This window comes from Anomaloglossus baeobatrachus, chromosome 4, assembly GCF_048569485.1.
Source record: "Anomaloglossus baeobatrachus isolate aAnoBae1 chromosome 4, aAnoBae1.hap1, whole genome shotgun sequence".
In the NCBI taxonomy this organism is placed as follows: domain Eukaryota; kingdom Metazoa; phylum Chordata; class Amphibia; order Anura; family Aromobatidae; genus Anomaloglossus; species Anomaloglossus baeobatrachus.
The window spans coordinates 572,605,294-572,625,524 of record NC_134356.1 but is presented as its reverse complement, the minus strand read 5'-3'; the positions used below and the strand labels follow the sequence as shown (position 1 = coordinate 572,625,524).

Genomic DNA, 20,231 nt, shown 5'->3' with positions numbered 1-20,231 from the left:
GTGGACATGACCACACTCTCTTATTGACCTTGTCTACTCCAACTCTGCTAATTTCAGCGCAAATCAGTCAAACTGGTGAAGAAATTGCTATTTTATTTTGTGCAACTCCACGGTGCTCAAAAATAAAATTCATTTTTTTCGATGCTTTCGTGACGCCTTGGCAAAATAAGGTAGTCACAAAAAGAGTTAATCCTCCTTGGCACCAACACAGTCCCCACACAGATATGCACCAGCCAATCAGGCCCTACTCACCCCCCTCCCCAGGAAAATGGGAGGGAGAGAGAGGAGCTTAGGAAGTGCAGAGAGGAGTTAAGTTTCAGTTTGAGCTGTAGCCAATGAAGAGTTGACAGGAGGGAGTTGGAGCTCCCTGGAGAAGGTGGTAGTCAGGGTTGGAGCCCTGGACTACCGAACTAGGTGGTAGTGAGGGCCACAGGCGACGGAGATCCGGTTGTGGGGAACCTGAGGCGACCGGGACAGGTCGAGTGCCTCAAGCGGCCCCCCAGTTGTGATCTGTCCCCCGCCCGCGACACTTTCACTCCAGTTTTCTGGCGTAATAACTTTGATGACTTGGCCCTATATTCCCTGGCTGGTTTTACAAATTATGTATATGTGCACCACAGTATTTAGGAGTAAAACAGACCTGACTGCAAACAAACAGCCAGACTGTGGGTCAGGCAGCAGGAATCTGAGACAGGTGTCAAAATTACAACAATATACCAGTTTACACCTGTCGTATATCGGCATATGAAACATTAAACCTACTTGTTTATTGCAGCATGCAAATAGAAGCCACTCTGCCGCCCCTCCGTACACTGTGGAAATGGACCGTCTTGGCCATAGCATCCAAAGGGGGCTTTACACGCTGCGACATCGCTATTGATGTCGCTAGCGATCGCACCCACCCCCATCGTTTGTGCGTCACGGGCAAATCGCTGCCCGTGGCGCACAATATCGCTAGTACCCATCACACATACCTGCCTAACGACGTCGCTGTGGTCGGCGAACAACCTCTTTTCTAAGGGGGTGGTTCGTGCGGCGTCACAGCGACGTCACACGGCAGGCCTTCAATAGAAGCGGAGGGGCGGAGAGCAGCTGCATGAAGGTCACTCCCACCTCGTTGCCGGAGGACGCAGGAACACTGTTGTTCGTCGTTCCTGGGGTGTCACACGTAGCGATGTGTGCTGCCTCAGGAACGACGAACAACCTGCGTCCCAGAAGATCAACGACATTTTGAAAATGAACGACGTGTCAACGATCAACGATGTGGTGTGTATTTTTCATTTAGCGGTCACTCGTATGTGTCACATGCAACGACGTCGCTAACGAGGCCGGATGTGCGTCACGAATTCCGTGATCCCAGCAACATCTTGTTAGCGATGTCGTTGCGTGTAACAGGTTCTTAAGAGGACAGCGGTAAATGATTTACCCATCTGACCGTCTCCCGTTACGCGCACTCTACTGCTCAGTTGCTGATACAGGAGATTTTGCTGCCTGCCTCTGCGCCTGCACTGTACTTTTTCAGTGCTTGCGCAAAGGTGAAGCAATGGATGCTATCGGATCATGTGGCCAAATCATGCGACAGCCATCTTAGGACCTTTAAACAACCTGCTCACTGGCATCAGAGGGGTTTCTACATTGGAACTGCAATGAGCAATGATCCAGTTTGAGCATCAGATGTCATTATACATCGGCGTATGGTATTTCAGATGTCTCAGCAAAAGGCGGACAACCGTTTTGGGCAGAATCTCTGAGCTCTGATATGTCTGTTTTGTGTCTGTTTTACTAAATATTTGCAATCCCCATAAAACTAGATGAGTGTGTCATCTTTTCATATAATTATGAAATTATATGCTCCAGATATGCTCCCTGGAAATATAGGAATACATTGACATCACCAATCCCCGTGTCAGTAGGGTGTATCAGAGTCATGGTGAGTAGGGACATGGCCCTCTGACCCGGGTTATGGTAACACCCATTTGTCATTTTATATACATGGATGATTAATGAGGAGCAGCACAATGCCAAGCTCCAAGATCAGGTTAAAAAGTAGACACAGACAATGGAAAATTGTATATTCACATATATACAAAGCTTCAGGCGATAAAGTGCAAGACAGTAAACTGGCACAATATATTCACCACATGTTCAAGAAAGTCCCAATATCAATGTATTGTCCTAGGAATCAGGAGCATGGAAAGAGCGTTTGAAGGGAGTGTCAGCAGGTTTTTGGTATATCAGCTGAAGCCAGCATGCTGCAAGGGTTAAGACAGTAAGTTCAGGCATGACTGTGCTGTCACAGTGTGATCTTTTGTTTGCTGTTTGTTTTAGTAGCCGACCCTTATTGCTGTGGCTCGGTGGCTCATGCCACGTTGTCCGGTACACCCCTTTCTCTGATACCTCACAATCAATGTACAATTTCCGTAGAGAACCTGCTGTGGGCAGGACAGCTCTGTGGACTCTGCTACATGACTAAAGCTGAAAATGAACATTGTGTTAGAACAGCAGCGCCCAGTAATCTAATTGATAGATCGTCAGATTCAGACTCTCTTTGCCAACATCATGTTGCTCTCAGATGAGGTGGCAAAAAAACCTGCTGACAGATTCCCTTTAAGGCTTGGTAGTTAACATGGCCACTCCTGCCTCGTTTAGGGTGACCACCCCCTTTCTCAAGCCAAGCCTTCCAAGATGTCCCAGAATTGGTATTTTATGGACAATTCAAGTATTTACAAAAATAGACATATCAGGAAAACTCATAATGGTCATCTTTAAAATAACAGGAAGTTTTCTACAGTTTTGTGTATGTTATATGGATCATTTAAAAGAGCTGTTATTTTTTTTTTTATTAATATTCTTTTATATTAGTATAATATTTTATATTAGTATAGTTACTGTATTTATAGTCACTAGTGGAGTATTTTCAGATATATCAAATATACACTCTATGATATTTATTCATAGTTTGTCTACATGTGGGTCTTTGGTTTAGCACCAGTGTCCCTGGAGGGACTTCGACTTACTCGCTGTCCCGGTGAGGTCGCGTCACCCCCACACTCCCCCAGCCGCCACCGTGTGCTGCTGCCTCCTTCTTACCCTGAGGCCTGCACGCCGCACAAACTCCCTGAGAAAGCACTTAGGGCGTGCGTGTGCACCGGCCCTCCTCTTAAAGGGTTGGCGCGCCATTTCCCGGAAATGCCTCTCAGCCTATGGCAGAGAGGCACTGTATATTTAAGGTACCCTCCCATTAGGAGAGGTGTCTGTGCAACTCTCCTAATTATTCAACAAAGAGAAAAAGCAACAGATGGAATTCTAACAGCATTTAAATGACCACTCAATATAGAAGTACATAGAAAAAGGAAATAACTGAGTTTTATGTGGCCAGTTACTGACTAGTTATTCAGTGTCACAGTCTGCTAGCTAGTTGTCAGGTCCGGTTACCACTGTGTCCGTCACCTGTGCCTGCCTTCCCATACCTGTCTGTCAATGCCGCACCTACCATTCCTCTCTGTACCAGCCTGCATCAGTCACCAGCCTGTACGTGTCTATACATGAGTCCGTCTCCTGTCCTAGGGGTCAGCTACCACAATCCCGGTCCCTGCCCTAGGAGTGGTACTTAGCGTCCGCCTTGCGGTAGATGCTTAGTTAAGCCCCTCTCACTAAAGGGTAAGCCCAGGTCCCCTCTATGGTCCAGTGGGTCCACTAATCCCGCTCGCTGCCCCTACACCGGCAATGAGCGTTACAGTTCGGTACTAATGTTGACGCTAATATTATTCATGTGACATTTCTTTTGTAATTTATACTTAGTAATTGACATATTTCTACAATTATGTATGACGAAGGAAGGGGTACTCCAAAATACCATAGCAAATTGGAGGGTAGGTCCAGATTTTTCTGGAATCATACCCAATAAGCACAAACTCATAAGCATATCAGAGAGAGGAGGACAAGAGTTTTTCAAGTGCAAACAATTAAACAAATTTTATTAGACATAGTGGGGATACACATCCAAATAGTCATTAAAAACAGATTAAAATTTAGTGACGGGTCACCCCCACATTTGACATAAGCTGAGGTGTACACATATAAGGCATATGGGTAGAGCAAACTCAATGGTACAAGGAAAACAAGTGGGTATAGTCTATCAACCTGCTGTATATCTCAAAGCCATACTGCCAGACATATCTTGCTGCAGTGCTGGACACAGCTCTTAGTGTATATCAGACCCCACCAAGGACCCTGCACAAACAAGTACCGGTACCAGTGACACCCTGTATCAATCCAGCCAGGTGAGGAGGGGAGCTCCGTCAGGGATAGAGCCTCAGGAAGACCTACGTACGTTTCGATATTGATATATGGCAATCTTCATCAGGGAGGAGGCGTCTCGTGCCATCCATCCCCTGTAACAGGCTTTTAAATGTGCAGTTTCAATTACCACGGACCCGGAAGTCTCATCATCGGTGATCACGCCTGCAGCCGGACGAAATCGCGCGAGACGCTGGCCGTCACGTCACAATCGCACATGCGCGGGAGCGGGGACGCGTCACCAAGGCTCCCGCGCATGCGCGCGACGCTGAGACGGCCGCAGCTACGCGCGCACGAACGGCACCGGGCGCGATCGCACGGAGACAGCCGAACATCATAGCAAAGGGTAAGTATAAACAAAACACTCTGGATATAGGATAATTCAGTAATGTTCGGAGTTCTGAAAACATGACAGCGTCATGTGGAAATGTCCATCCTTGATTTTTCATATGGATCGAGATGATAAATTTCCTATGGCGGTCATATAATTAGTTTCTAGGTCCTATTGAAAAAAGGACATATACAGATCAATGAGCCTGAACTTCAGGGAGGGATGCACGGATAGATAAGGCATATATTAAAAGATTAAAAAGGATAAAAAAGACAAAGGAGACAGGAGAGGGGAACAAATGGCAAATTCACAATATAAGTGTATAGTAAAATAACCAATTTGTATGAATCAGCTCACCGTATAAAAGCTCAATCCCGATTCCGTCCTGGAGCACGGACAGGCACTGCCACAGCCCAATAAAATGCAGAAAAAAGAGGATGTCCAGCTCTTCAGGCAAAGAATCACGTCTTTATTTCATCATGCAGACACAGAGAATGACATGACCAGCACTACGCGTTTCAGGTGAAAACACTCACCCTTAATCATGAACCTGAAACGCGTAGTGCTGGTCATGTCATTCTCTGTGTCTTCATGATGAAATAAAGACGTGATTCTTTGCCTGAAGAGCTGGACATCCTCTTTTTTCTGCATAGTAAAATAACACTTGAGATGAAATATATATATAACCATGACCACATAGACCAAAAATCCATTCCGTAAGGAGACGTCCGTCAATGCACTACTACATGCTTCATCTGATCTCAATCCATCAACGATTCGCGCCATTCCGACTGGGCAATATTTCAGGATGAAACGGATTTGCTCTTCCAAGGATAGCTTTGAGGCTCAGTCGGCTGATCTCAGGGATCGCTTCCGTGAAAGGGGCTACAGTGGTAGAAGTATCAGGGCCGGCTACAATCGGGCCAAGAAGACCCCCCGGCTGCAGCTACTCACGGATACCCCAAAAAAGCAGGTACAACACGAGATCGCGGTGAGATTTATTGGAACACACAGTCAGGAGTGGGGGACTATGCGTCAGATCTTGAAGAGGCACTGGCCGGTTTTGATGACCGATCCAACATTAGCTAAAGTACTTGCCCCGGACCCTTTGATGACTTCCAGGAGAGCGAGAAACTTGAGGGACCTTTTGGTCCAGAGCCACTACGTCCCACCCCGAGCGAATCCATTTGGGTCTCACGGACCTCCACGGGGGTGTTTCCCTTGTGGCCACTGTGTGGCTTGCAGCAATGTCCTTCGTAGCCATACATTTTGTTCATCCGATGGACAAAGGACCTATAACATCAAGCACTACATCACATGTGCAACCCTGACCTATGTGGGACTCACCTCCAGGGAGCTCCGCATTAGGGTCAGGGAGCACGTGAGGGACATTGCTGCAGCCAAAACAGAGGAGGATCTGACAACACTCAAAACACTGCCCAGGCACTTCAGATTACACCACTCTTGTGACCCCTCAAAATTAAAGATAAGAGGAATCGATGTAATAATGGGGGGGATCAGAGGTGGTGACCTTAAGAAATGCCTGGCGCAGTGTGAGACCAAATGGATAGTGACTTTGGATACACTGGTTCCCAAAGGTCTAAATGAATCAGTGAGTTATGCCCCTTATTTATAGGCATGATATTACACTGACCACACACAGTTTCTCTCTCTCCTGGGAGTGATTGAATTCCATGATTTTTGGTCTATGTGGTCATGGTTATATATATATTTCATCTCAAGTGTTATTTTACTATACACTTATATTGTGAATTTGCCATTTGTTCCCCTCTCCTGTATCCTTTGTCTTTTTTATCCTTTTTAATCTTTTAATATATGCCTTATTTATCCGTGCATCCCTCCCTGAAGTTCAGGCTCATTGATCTGTATATGTCCTTTTTTCAATAGGACCTAGAAACTAATTATATGACCGCCATAGGAAATTTATCATCTCGATCCATATGAAAAATCAAGGATGGACATTTCCACATGACGCTGTCATGTTTTCAAAACTCCGAACATTACTGAATTATCCTATATCCAGAGTGTTTTGTTTATACTTACCCTTTGCTATGATGTTCGGCTGTCTCCGTGCGATCGCGCCCGGTGCCGTTCGTGCGCGCGTAGCTGCGGCCGTCTCAGCGTCGCGCGCATGCGCGGGAGCCTTGGTGACGCATCCCCGCTCCCGCGCATGCGCGATTGTGACGTGACGGCCAGCGTCTCGCGCGATTTCGTCCGGTTGCAGGCGTGATCACCGATGATGACACTTCCGGGTCCGTGGTAATTGAAACTGCACATTTAAAAGCCTGTTACAGGGGATGGATGGCACGAGACGCCTCCTCCCTGATGAAGATTGCCATATATCAATATCGAAACGTACGTAGGTCTTCCTGAGGCTCTATCCCTGACGGAGCTCCCCTCCTCACCTGGCTGGATTGATACAGGGTGTCACTGGTACCGGTACTTGTTTGTGCAGGGTCCTTGGTGGGGTCTGATATATACTAAGAGCTGTGTCCAGCACTGCAGCAAGATATGTCTGGCAGTATGGCTTTGAGATATACAGCAGGTTGATAGACTATACCCACTTGTTTTCCTTGTACCATTGAGTTTGCTCTACCCATATGCCTTATATGTGTACACCTCAGCTTATGTCAAATGTGGGGGTGACCCGTCACTAAATTTTAATCTGTTTTTAATGACTATTTGGATGTGTATCCCCACTATGTCTAATAAAATTTGTTTAATTGTTTGCACTTGAAAAACTCTTGTCCTCCTCTCTCTAATTATGTGTGACGCCCTGGCAAAACCAGGTAGTCATAGTTAGGCCCCTGCACAACACCGTTCCCTCATTTGGAAACATACAGCCAAACAGAAAACCCTAGTAACGCCCCCTTGGGAGTGACCAGGCGGTTGGAACACGCCAACCCAGGGGTCTAGACAGCCCAGGGCAGGAAAACAGTGAGTTAAGCTTAGTTAAGTCTGAAGTTCAGTTTGGAGAGGAGTGTGGGCTGGAGCTAAGGGTAGCTCCAGCAGTGAAGTCCAAGTTTAACGGTACCAGGGTAGGAGCCCTGGTGCCACTGGCTAGGAGGCAGACGGTGGTCTCTGTCAGCAGGAGACTGGAAGACGGCTCGGCAGAACCGAGGTGGACCGGGACAGGGTTGTAGCCTGCCGGTATCGACACGGGGAACCGACCCGGAAACCATAGCACAAACGGGGGTACTCGGACCCTGAAGCCAGGACCAGAACCTACTGGAGCTAGTTGATTAACCGATTTAGGCCAGGACTAGAGGTCCTGTCCCACCCAAAGTCCCTCATAGAAGACAACAGCCCACCGATTAGGGATAAGAGGTCACCGCCAGGGCCCATAAATCCCATGGGCCAGCGTCTGCGGGCACGGCTCTTTAGGCCACATCCAGCCAGGAGCGGACATCTACGTTTCAAACTGGGAAGTCATTTCTACTTAAAGCAGTGCAGGAAAAGGATAGAGACCACCAGCCGGGTGGGGAACCAGAACGCAACTGGCCGCGGCACCATCACCTTGGTTTACCAGAGACTTGTATGTTTTACTAACTGTGAGTACACCAGCACCCCCGGCGGTTGCCATCCCCTGCACGCGCCAACCGGGTCCCGGTGCCGCCATCCCTACCCACGGAGGGGTTAACAACTTGCTGCACAACATCTCCCCCGGGTGCCCCGTAACAGCAGCGGTGGTGTCCCACCTCACCACACACCATGGGTGGCATCACAAACTCAATACGGCCCAGCCCGTACATATACGTCCCCCTATTTATTCGGCGTGTCCGCGAGACCCCTGGGTCCAGAGACCCTCGAGCCACCACCCATGAAGGCCTGGATCCGAGCAGCGCTGGCTGCTGGCACGGGGGCGGCACATATTTCTGTATAAGTTTGCTCAACTCTCTGATACATGTTCTTATTATTGCCGAGCGCCAATGTGAACAAGGTCCAGGAGGACCAAAACGTTTCTTTTTTAGTCTTTTGTTTCTTTGTTTAATGATAACATAAACACAAAAAGTGCAACTATACATGCCATGGTCAGTCTTCCAAATATTGTATTGTATTTTGTTAATGAGAAATATGACTTACCGAAGTGTCCTCGGAGCAGGAGGCGATGACATTCTCAATGAACGGGTTCCATTTAATTTCCAGTACTGTGCCCTGGTGCCCACACACCTTGGGGTGATTGGGCTCAATGCGTCCAGTCTGGGGGAGGCACAGAAGATTTCATTGGTGAACCCCCCACCATGCAGACCTGGGGGAGGAGGACAGACAGATACACCTGTCACTAGCTCCTCCCTCCTCCTGCACACAAATTATAAAGGGTAATATAGTCTGATATTTTATATACTCATCATCCATAATATTAATTTTTATATTACCCGCATGTAACCATTACACTACCATATCATTAGTTATTGGCATTAATGTCATATTTATTAAATCAAGGTTTAATACAGATACTTTCACTCACCTGATGAAGGGGAATGACCAGGAATGAGCCCCCTCCCGCACTCTCGGTGACAATTGCTATGAACTTGGCATTAACGGCACAGAAGGGGTTATCATGCACATTCTTGGTGATGGGGATACATTCGTAACAGTTCTCTCGGCTTGCTACTTTGCCGTATACGTTTCGGAATTTAGAGCTTCGGTACTGCGGACGCCATGACATCTGCAGGTAAAAAAAAAAAGGAGGCTTGTAAATATTAGTGCATCAGTTTTATCATGGTGACAGCGGCTCTTGATCTGGCAGACTTCATCCACCATATAATATGCAATACTACTTTTCACCATCAGTGGCCACAGCAGGAAAAATATCTATAGGAGTGTTATACCTCTGCTGAATCAGAATCTGATTATTGTTACAAGTTCCATGTTAAGGGTTGTTTTTGATATGACAAACCGTTTGCCACTGATTGGCAGCTTTCTGCCTATGCACAGTGTATACAGAGAGCTGCCAATCAGTGGTGTGGTGGGGTTATACAGAGCAGTATTCAGAGAACTGGTAGATCTGCGGCAGATAAAACTGTTTTTAATAAAAACTACAGCACCCAATAAGGTAAGTGACACATCACTGGAATCAGGGTCTCTGCTGCTACATTATGCCGCTCTCAGATGAGGTAGCAAAAACCTGGTGACAGATTCCCTTTAAAGGGAATGTATAACCTAGATTTTTTTTTTACTTGTCAAAACCAGATTTCTTTTTTTTTTCATTTAAGCTGTTTGTTTTAATTGTATTTTTTTTACTATTTTAGCCATTTTTCTTGAGCAGTACATGATTTGCTATACCCCAATGGAACTAGTGTGTGGGAATGACCTGGTTTGGTAGGAGAGTAGTGAGCATGCTCTGTTACTCATGCTCTGATTATTATGCAGGAAGGGGGAGGAGGTGTGCTAACACCATAATGTCAGTGGTGGATCCTGTGTTATCTGCCTCATCTTATAGTAGCGGTGCAAGCCTTTCATTGTAATCCTGGTTAGAAGTGACCTCTACAGAAGATGGCAGGTCATACTTACTAAGAGGAAAACTGTAAGTGTAGCGCCCCTGAAGCCATCAGGGTGCTACAAGGTTCTGCATCCCCACAAGGATGCAGGGCCTACCCCCTAGGGCCCCGGGAGACCAGTGGCGGTAACAACAAAAACCCAGGTAATTCCAGTTTTTCCCCAACAATCCCCCATACAATGGTACATAACTAGGGTCGGACCAATGGATGGCTACCTAGAGGTGGAGCCAAACCGGTCCACTAGTTGACCAGTTGGGAGGGGCAGACTGTGGAGAGTAGTCAGAACAGAGTGACTGTGGAGAGGAGTCAGAGAAAGTCTGAGAGTGAAGGTGGATGTGAGGAGATGTTCTGACCCGGGTTAACGGTAACCTGGTACCCAAGAGAGTATTTGCCAGTGGAGTACTCCCGGAACTACGCACCGACGGGGTACAGGACTCTAGGACAGGAAAGAGCTCCAAGCCGACCTGTTAACATCTGCACAGCGAGGGGACCATCAAGGACCTCGCTGACCCTAAAAAATCCGAAGACTCAGTAGCAAATAGAGAGCCAGAGCCTGCGGCTGTTGATCGTTAGATCATTATATGCCACTGTCAAGCTCTGAGAGCAGCATTTAGGCTATGTGCGCACTTTGCGTTTTTACCTACGTTTCCAACTGCAGCGTTTTCATGCCAAAATGCATGCGTTTTGATTTTCCAGCAAAGTCAATGGAAAATGGGGATTTCTTGTGCGCACTTTGCTGTTAAAAACGCAGCGTTTAATTTGCACATTTTTAGGCAAAAACTCAGCGTTTAAAGAAGCAGCCTGTCAATTGTTTTTGCCATTTGGGCTGCGTTTTGCTTATTATTTTATTTAAAAATAGCCATTTTTTGATTGATAATAATCTTGATATTTGTTGTTATTTTTTTCCGGTTTTTTTTCATAGTGTTTGAATGGTTAAACTTTATTAGTAGTGTCTTTGTATTGAAAAAGCATCTGACTTTAAGCAATGAAAAAGCATGTAAATCGCGGTAAAAACGCGGCTAAAACACGGTAAAAATGCATGCGTATTTATCGCGTTTTTGTGGTCACAACCAACTTTGGCAAAAACCATTTCTGCCAGAGGATGCGTTTAGAACTGCAACTACCTCGACGCAAAGTGCGCACATAGCCTAAAAGCGTGCAAACCAGGGGATGCAGCCATCCACACCATTGATCTTCCCATGTCTATGGGTTGTTATGCAAGCCTGGGGCCTGCAATGATAGTGCTCCTATGAAGACATTCTGGCACTCATAGGATATTGTTATTTTCACTATATAGTACGTAATCAGACAATCACAGGTTGAAGTCGATTAGAAGCACTAGAAAATAAAGTAAAAAAAAAAAGTTGTTTTTTTTTAATAAAAAAACCTAACAATTTGAACCACTTCCTTTTCCCAGTTAAAAAAGGAATAGATAAAAAAAATAAACATATATCACATCATTGCCTCTGTAAAAATCACAATACCAAATTGATTTACTCAATGTGTAAATGCTGGAAAAAGAAAACAAATTGAAACACCAAAAGTGGGTTTTTATTTTGATCAGCGCAAAACTGGAAAAAAAGTGCAATATGAAGCTGTCATATCCCTAGTATTTACCCAGAAATGCTCAGCTCACTATAAAAAAAATAATCCTCACACAAAGCTCCATCAACCGAAAAATGATAACATTACGGATCGCAGAACATAGCGACACAAGCAAATTTTTGTTTTTTCACAAAATTTTCAATTTTTTTTTCTCACCAGTTAAAAAACCCCAAAAAACGACAAGTTTTGTATCACAGTAATCATACAGACCTGGAGAATAATGACATTTCTAAAGCACATTAAACCCCATACTAAATCTTGACCCTCAAAGAAGAAGCCCACATATGGGTGTTTTTGGGAAGTAAAAAAGTTATGACTGTTGGAAAGAGGGGAGGAAAAAACCCTGAAAATCGCCCAGCCAAGAAAGGGTTTAAAATCTGGATAAATAACCCCTTTGAAGTCTGCTATTATTATGGGTCCAGGGGTGTGATGTTACCAGTTGATATTTCCTCCCAATGGACATTTCATGTTGACATGGCGGTGACTTTAGATTTATTGCAAGAGTGACTGGTAAATCATATCACACCCGGCTCCTCATCACAGCCCAGAGATGATGGCGTCTAACAAGATGTTTACATCATCAGAGGAAAAATACATTGTTTCATATATTTGAGAAGAAAATCAAGTCCCAGTTATGTACTCATGTAATAGTACTTGGAGATCACACTGGGGAAGATTGTAATTTTAGATCACTGATTTCCAAACTATAGGACTCTGCAGAACATTTTGGTGCTTGTAGATTTTTAATCTGACATAGTATCCTATGAAAAGGGCCATCTAAATCCAAAATACTAGAGAATAGTGATGAGCGCATAGTAAAATATTCGGGTTCGGATTATTCATACCGAATACCTAGTACTATTCCAGTATTCATTACAAATAACGAACCTAATGAAAGTCAATAGGGAACCCGAGCATTTTTCTTGAAGAATCACAGAGAGATGCTCTGGTTCCCCATTAACTTGCATTAGGTTCCTTATTTGCGATGAATACTGGAATAGTACTAGATATTCGATATGAATAATGCAAACTCAAATATTTTACTATTCGCTCATCAATACTAGAGAACTGAATTGAGCAATAATTTTTTTTGCGTCTATTTATAAATGCCTCCTGAGAAAGTAACCCGAAACGTGCGTTGGGGCAGAGGGAATGGATGGAACTTATATTAATTGTTTCTAGTAAGTACTTTGCATAATATCTTGCTGCCTGGATATGTATTTAACATACTGCATGTTAATCAAGCAACCACTAATCTTTAATCACTGTCAGGGAATCATACATAGGCTCACTTGAGACTCTTTGCTAAATGCTGTTAGTGTTATCACTGGGCCAAAAAATTCTTAAAGAAAAAGTGCAATATATATGTGTGTGTGTGTGTGTGTGTGTGTATATATATATATATATATATATATATATATATATATATATATATATATATAAAAACAAAATGAAACAGGGGTTCCCTTGCTGGTTTCCCACGCTGGTACTAACCTGACTTCAAACCGGCCTGGCAGCACCTTTACCATGTGGACAGGTGTGTATCTGGATGATGTGTAAATAATGTGTAATAATGTGTAAAAAAATATAAGACAAAAAAGGGGGACCAGTCGCACACTGTGAAAAAACAAAATAAATTCTACCTAAAAAAATATAAATGGAGGTATTTAGAATATTGTAATGGCCATTGTAATACTAGCCCAGCGCCCCTTCACGGCACCCTCCTTTGCGGGGTCCTATACTAAACTGCATCTTTTCTGGGTTTTAAAAACCTACAAGATAAGCTGGTGAACACAAAGAGTCTCAAGTGAGCCTATGTATGATTCCCTGACAGTGATTAAAGATTAGTGGTTACTTGATTAACATGCAGTATGTTAAATACATATCCAGGCAGCAAAATATTATGCAAAGTACTTACTAGAAACAATTAATATATGTTCCATCCATTCCCTCCGCCCCAACGCACGTTTCATGTTACTTTCTCAGGAGGCATTTATAAATAGATGCAAAAAAAATTATAAGGTAAAATTTATTTTGGTTTTTCACAATGTGCGACTGGTCCCCCTTTTTTTTTTATATACATAAATACTTATATACACTTTTTATCTGTGCAATTTACAGTGTTTGTATTTATATAATATTTGAACTACATTATATATATATAGTAGCTGTTAATTTAGAAATTATGGCCAGTATTTTAACCATATAAATTTATTTCGGATATTATCTTGACATCTTTCAAAATCTATATTCTAGGAGTCATAATTCTTAAAGAGACAGTGACACCTTATATAAGTAATTACATTTATTGCATGCAAACACTTTAAAGCACATCCAGCACTTTTATACCATGTACTTAAACTCTATGGGATAGATTGATATATTTATACATATTAATTCTGTCCACTCTCCATATCTGTATCACCATTTTTACAAATGTTATATGAAGTATTTATGATTTTGATATGTTAAAAAATATAGTGTGAGATCTTATACTTTTCCTCTTGTGGTGTTCTTATTAATCCTAGTTCTTGGCCTTTCATCTGCATATGAATGGGTACGCAGCATTAACTATTTATAAAAGCTGTTACGTTTTGAAAGTGTTTGTCATCTGTAATTTGGTAATTTTAAACATGGCAGCTAGTGGTGGGTGAGCGTGCTCGCCCTGCTCGTTACTTAATTGGGCATCAGGTTTCTCCGACGCGACTCGTGTGCCAAGTATAATGGACGTACATTGGAAACTTGAGCATTTAGAAAGTCAGATGTTCGTGGCTCGATCAAGTAACGAGCAGTGGCGAGCACGCTCGCCCATCACTAATGGCAACACTTTCTTCCACGCACTGTATCTAAGTAATGCAGCAAATCAATGGAGTCTCTTACTGCGCCTTGTCTTATTGCTCCCATACTGGAAGTACTGTGGTGCCCCTGACCTGGTCAGGCACCACAGAGTACTGCACCCATGCTGGGACAGTGCTTCCAGGTAATTCCAAAAGGCCAGGATGGGGTGTGTACACACAGACACATAGCAACCAGGTCTCCCACACCAAATGATGGGACCCTTGGGCCGTCCCCCGTAAGGGGTGGGCTTACAATTCTTGTCAAGGGGTGGAGTGGAGAGGCTGGGAACGAGGTTGCAGAGGCAGCACAGAGGGGAGGAGGAAGCCAGTCTGGGGCGGCGTGTACAGAAGTTGCTGAAGGGAGCAGACCCGGAGAGTACCGGGAGAGTACAGTGACCTGCTAGTCAGCCTAAAGGACACCACAAGAGAGGAGTGGAGTACGGGGACTACTGGTGATTGAACATGCACAGGGAACAGGTCCCTAGAGTCAGACATCAATCTACTGATCTGTTAAACCTGTCGGTGCAGGGGACTAGAGGTTTCTCACCAAAGACACAGAGCTCGAGCCTCAGCAGCATCAAGGGGACCCATAAGGAGACAGTGCCAGACGCCATCTCACCAAGGTTCACGCTGCCGGCAAACGGGCCAAAAAGGGAAGTGGAGGCGATAGCAACCTTCCCTGGATAAATCCCATGATACTGCAAGTGAGGGGTTTTCCGAAAAAAAGAAGTGCAAGGAAGGCGAGTTAATAGCTACCCTCAGAACGGCCTGCAGGAATTCCAGGTTTCACCTGGTTATCACAGTATCGCTCCGGGCACCTCACAGAAACAACCAAAAAGTGAGTAAATAAGTTAAAAGACTTTCTGGACTGTGTTTGAGTCATTCCGCGACTTGTGGTTCCCCGCATATACGCCCGAGCCCCTGGGGCCAGCCTCACTCTCGGGAGGCCCCACCATCTGACTGCAATACCATCAGCCCCAGACGCTCGTTAAACTGCAGTGGCGGTCACCCATCCCTGACTGTAAATACCGAGAGTGGCGTCACGACTTCATATAAAGAAACCTGACTGACCTGTTGCCGGAAGGGTACCTTCAGAGAAGCCCCCGCAGTGTCCCGATACAGCGCTGTGGTGGGCGACTCAGTACCATGACAGCTTCCTTGAGGTGCCTTGCAGAACATTTGCAGGACAATCTAATCCATAAATTGGTGGACAGTAGATAATGGATCAATCAATAATTACCTTAAAATGCCCACATTAGAAAGGAAGGTGAAAAAAAAAAAAAAGAAAATGGATGTAAAAGGAGGAGGGACAGAGATGAGATTTCTGGGCGTAAAGCTGACAGTACACATGAAGAAGAATCAGGCATGTTTGATTTTAAGATGCCTCATCCTTGCCAGAAGATGTCAAGATGTCCTGCCAGAATGTAAATTACTGAAAGAGGTTTCTATAAGCAGCTTATTCGCCACTTCTAATTGAAATAATTATGCTCTTCTGTAGGGCGTACATCTTTATGGCAGGGTCAAGGAGTTAGCTGTCAACAGCTCTTGTATCTATATGGCTGGATTTAGACATCCCACTTCTGCACACAGGAATGTTGGGCATGGTACTAAAGGCCCACATTTATATTAAATATCCGCCAGCAGAACGTTCATGTGTTTTCAAAAAAAGAGGGTGGCGTGAGACCCCTCTGAATAATAAAAAGGGTCTGGCGTTAAAATTTAAAGGGGTTGTCCACTACTCGGACAGCCAATTCTCAATCACTATATATCACCCATGTAAAATAATAACAGCTATACTCACCTCCACTGCTGGCTCCGCTCCAATGATGTCCACCTATTGTCCCTCACAATGTCACAGGAGCCCTGCAAACAATCAGCAGCCAATTCACTCTCACATCCTTCAGATGTAACTGACAGTCGGAGAAAGTCAGAGAGCAGCAGCAGCTCTCTGTAGCACCTGGTCCCAGTCCCAGTGTGACATCCAAATACACCCCCGCTCCCAGGCTCCGGCGGGGGCGCCCTCTCTCTCTCACTTGTCCGTCAGCTCCACTCGCTCCTCTCCTGCCCCAGGGTCTGCAGCGGTCTCTTCCTGCTTCCAGGCCGCGCGGAGCCATTCTGCGAGAGCTCAGTGTGCGGGTGGCACCATGCCCCCTTTCTTAAAGGGCCAGCGTCTCAATACCGGGACGCGATCCCTGAGGTCACCTGTTACCCTAAAGGTATTTAAGACTGCCTCCTCTTACAGGAGGTGCATGAGCAACGTTGCTTACTAGTTAGTGCATTGCTAGTTCTGAGGTCCAGTTACACTACTGTGTCTAGTTTTGCTATGGTGTCCTAGTACCAGTTTTGTGTTCCTAACCTGTGTCTTGTCCTAGAGCCTGCTCTCTACCACCACCTCCGTGCTGCGACATCTGAACCACCACCTCCGTGCTGTCACGCCTGAGCCATCTCCTCTGTGCCACCACGTCTGAGCTACCACGTCCGTGTTGCCAAGTCCGAGTTACCACCTCCGTGCTGCCACATCCGAGCACACTATCATCAGAAATTAAGAGACTTTTCCAGTCTGTAAGAGCCGATCACCACTGGTTCCTGGCAGTCATGCATTTAGGCTTCCTGTTGCTGCAACAGACAGCCTCTGTATAGGGGTTTGCTACTGGTTGCTCCTTTAGGGGAGTCCAGTGTACAGCTAAGTGGGTACACTCAAGGACGCTTGCCAAGCAACGGCGACCGTAACACTCTCATTTCTTCCGATGTCTGCTTCGTCCGAAGGATGATTGGCTGCAGGGCTCAAGTCACAACTAAATCATGCCATCCCCGGTAGAGTAGGCACCAACATTGCTGGAATGACGCTGGCACTGGAGGTCAGTATAGCTTTTATGTTACATGGTGGAAATAGAGTGATTGAGAAGGGGTTATTTGAGCAGTGGTCAACCACTTTAAATTCCCTGACCCTTATCTATCCAAACATGATTTTTCAGGAGAAAGTTGGGAGGTTCTATACACATTAGACTGTTGACAGATATAGGCGGTTTGTCAAACTTTAGTTTATATGAGTACAAAAGGTTGCTTTGGAGTTGTGGAAAATAGTGAGAAGTCACTTTGTCCCTTCACATTTGTTGAACTTAGATATCTTTTTTTTGGGACTAGGGAGCTGATATTCTTTTGGTGGGAGTAGGATATTTTCCCTCTTTCATGCATCTATTTGTGAGCATATGAAATGTGCGGTTATAATGTGGCACCCTAGACTAGCCAGGTCGTCACAGGTAACACACAAACACCCCCACCCCTATTAGACAGCAACATTAGCCAAACACAAAATCCTTGTTGCCTCCCTCCAGGGTCTGATGTCCACACCAGGTGGGGCGGAGTCAAGCGGTTGGCCCCACCCACCGAGGAGTTCACAGGCCTGGAGGCGGGAAAAGTGACAGTTGGAAGTTGGAGTTCAGTGGAGGAGGTTGAAGTGAGAGGAGTCAAGTGGAGTGTGTCTGGGTTTGTGGCCCAGGCACTGACAACAAGGGTGGCAGACGGTGGTGGCCGTCTGCAGGAGTGGTGAATCGACGCGGAACCGTAGGACCGGGGTTGGGCGTTGGCCCGCCGGTACCGACCGGGGAGCGAAGTGAAGCCAGTACACACAGGCAGGGCCATCGGACCCCGGCTAGGCTTGGAGTCGCCGTCAACAGTCAAATCCGAGTGTGACAGGAACCCCAGGGGTTTCCTAACAGCCAAAGACCCGTTAGAAGGCAACCGCCCACACCGTGAGGGTATACAGCTACCGCCTAAGGCTAGTGACCCAAGAGCCAGCGCCTGCGGGCAAACGGGCTCCTCCAGCATCCATACAAAGTGGAGCGGACTACCGTTGGGGATCCATCGTAGTCAAACAAGTACACAAAGGTGCAGGGAAAGACAGCCGCCATCACCTGTCCGGGGAGAGACACTGCAGCCGGCTGCGGGACCCGTCCATCCAGCCGTTTGGTTTACCGAGGACTTTGTGCATCTCTTACTGAGTGAGTACACCCGTACCATCCGGCACCGCGCCTCGCTGTCCCTGCAACCCTGCACCTCACCAACCCTGCCTCCCCGTCACACCACCGGGCCCCGGGACCACCGACCCCTACCAACGGAGGGGAAAAACAACATCCCAGCTGCTCCCTACCATCGCTCCCGGGATCCCCGTCACCAGCAGCGGTGGTGCCCATCTTCACCACAACCCGTGGGTGGCGTCACGGACTAAATCCCCCAAACCAACCACCCTTTTCACTCACGGGCGAGGAGCGCCACTCGAGTCCCCGGATCCGGCCCACCGCTCGAGCCACCGAGCAGCAGTCGCAGCAGCGCTGGACCTCAGCGTTAGCGAGCGCAGAGGCAGCGTCCTCCCAATAATATAAATAATTTGCCTCTATGACTCCATATTACAGGGTGATGTATGATATCCAAGCATGTGGCTCAAGGTCAGCTTAGTCCTAACCCTGAGTGCCCTAAATGAAAGCATGGTCTGTATCCCAGGCATGTTCAAGAATTCACTGTGCCGCAGGGTGAGGGGTGACAAAAGCTTCACTGTCTATTGCCCCTTGCCCTCCTGTTACTCCCCGTCCTACAATTTTCCTTACAATGAATGGTCTTCTCTTTGTAGCATCTCCCACTGACACAAAAAAATTAACCATTTCCCGCATGACATTCTGCTGTAAGATGACCCTGTACTAAAAATACTACAACCATCAAAGTTTAAAGGCTACACTATATTTAGCCAAACGTCTCCATTTAATACACCATTCTTCACTGCCAAACTCACTGTTGTCTCCCTCCTCATCAGTCCTCCAGATGCCGGACTGGCCTTCCTGTTAGTGATGTGCAAACACAATGATCTGCACAGCAGGACGAAGGATCCCCCACAAAAAGTAAGACCCCGCCTTGTGCTATCTCACATTTTTGTCATATATTTCATTATAATCCAACAATGGGAAAAGAACAAAAACAACAGTCAGTGAAGGTGGGATTTCCTTTTTAATGCACAAATAGTGTGAATCCATACTACACCTTAGACTTTTCTCATTCCTGAGTTCCACCAAATTTACAACTTACCTGTAAGGGGTACTTTGCACGCTGCGACATCGCTAGCCGATGCTTGCGAGGCCGAGCTCGATAGCACCCGCCTCCGTCGCACATGCGATATCTTGTGATAGCTGCCGTAGCAAACATTATCGCTACCGCAGCTTCACACGCACTTACCTGCCCTGTGACGTCACTCTGGCCGGCCACCCGCCTCCTTCCTAAAGGGAGCGGGTCATGCGGCGTCACAGCAACGTCACACGGCAGGCGGCCAATAGAAGCGGAGAGGCGGAGATGAGTGGGACGTAAACATCCCGCCCACCTCCTTCCTTCCGCATTGGCGGTAGAGGCAGGTAAGGAGATGTTCCTCGCTCCTGTGGCTTCACACACAGCGATGTATGCTGCCGCAGGAACGAGGAACAACATCGTATCTCCTATTGGTGCGACATTATGAAAATGTCCGACGCTACACAGATCACCGATTTACGACGCTTTTGCGATCGTTTATCGGCGCATCTAGGCTTTACACGTTGCAACGTCGTTACCGGTGCCGGATGTGCGTCACTTTCGATTTGACCCCGACGATATCGCAGT

The 20,231-nt window shown here is 46.1% G+C and overlaps 1 protein-coding gene across 2 annotated transcripts in view; it reads right to left on the bottom strand.

Annotated features, from left to right (window-relative positions):
- CORO2B (coronin 2B) overlaps positions 1-20,231 on the bottom strand; it is a 135,653-nt gene that overhangs the window by 17,466 nt on the left and 97,956 nt on the right. For both annotated transcript variants that reach the window (XM_075346076.1, XM_075346077.1), the window contains 2 exons: positions 9,120-9,320; positions 8,735-8,851 (listed from right to left, as the gene is read on the bottom strand). In XM_075346076.1, coding sequence (XP_075202191.1) covers positions 8,735-8,851; positions 9,120-9,320 — 318 coding nt within the window. The remainder of the gene's footprint in view (positions 1-8,734; positions 8,852-9,119; positions 9,321-20,231) is intronic.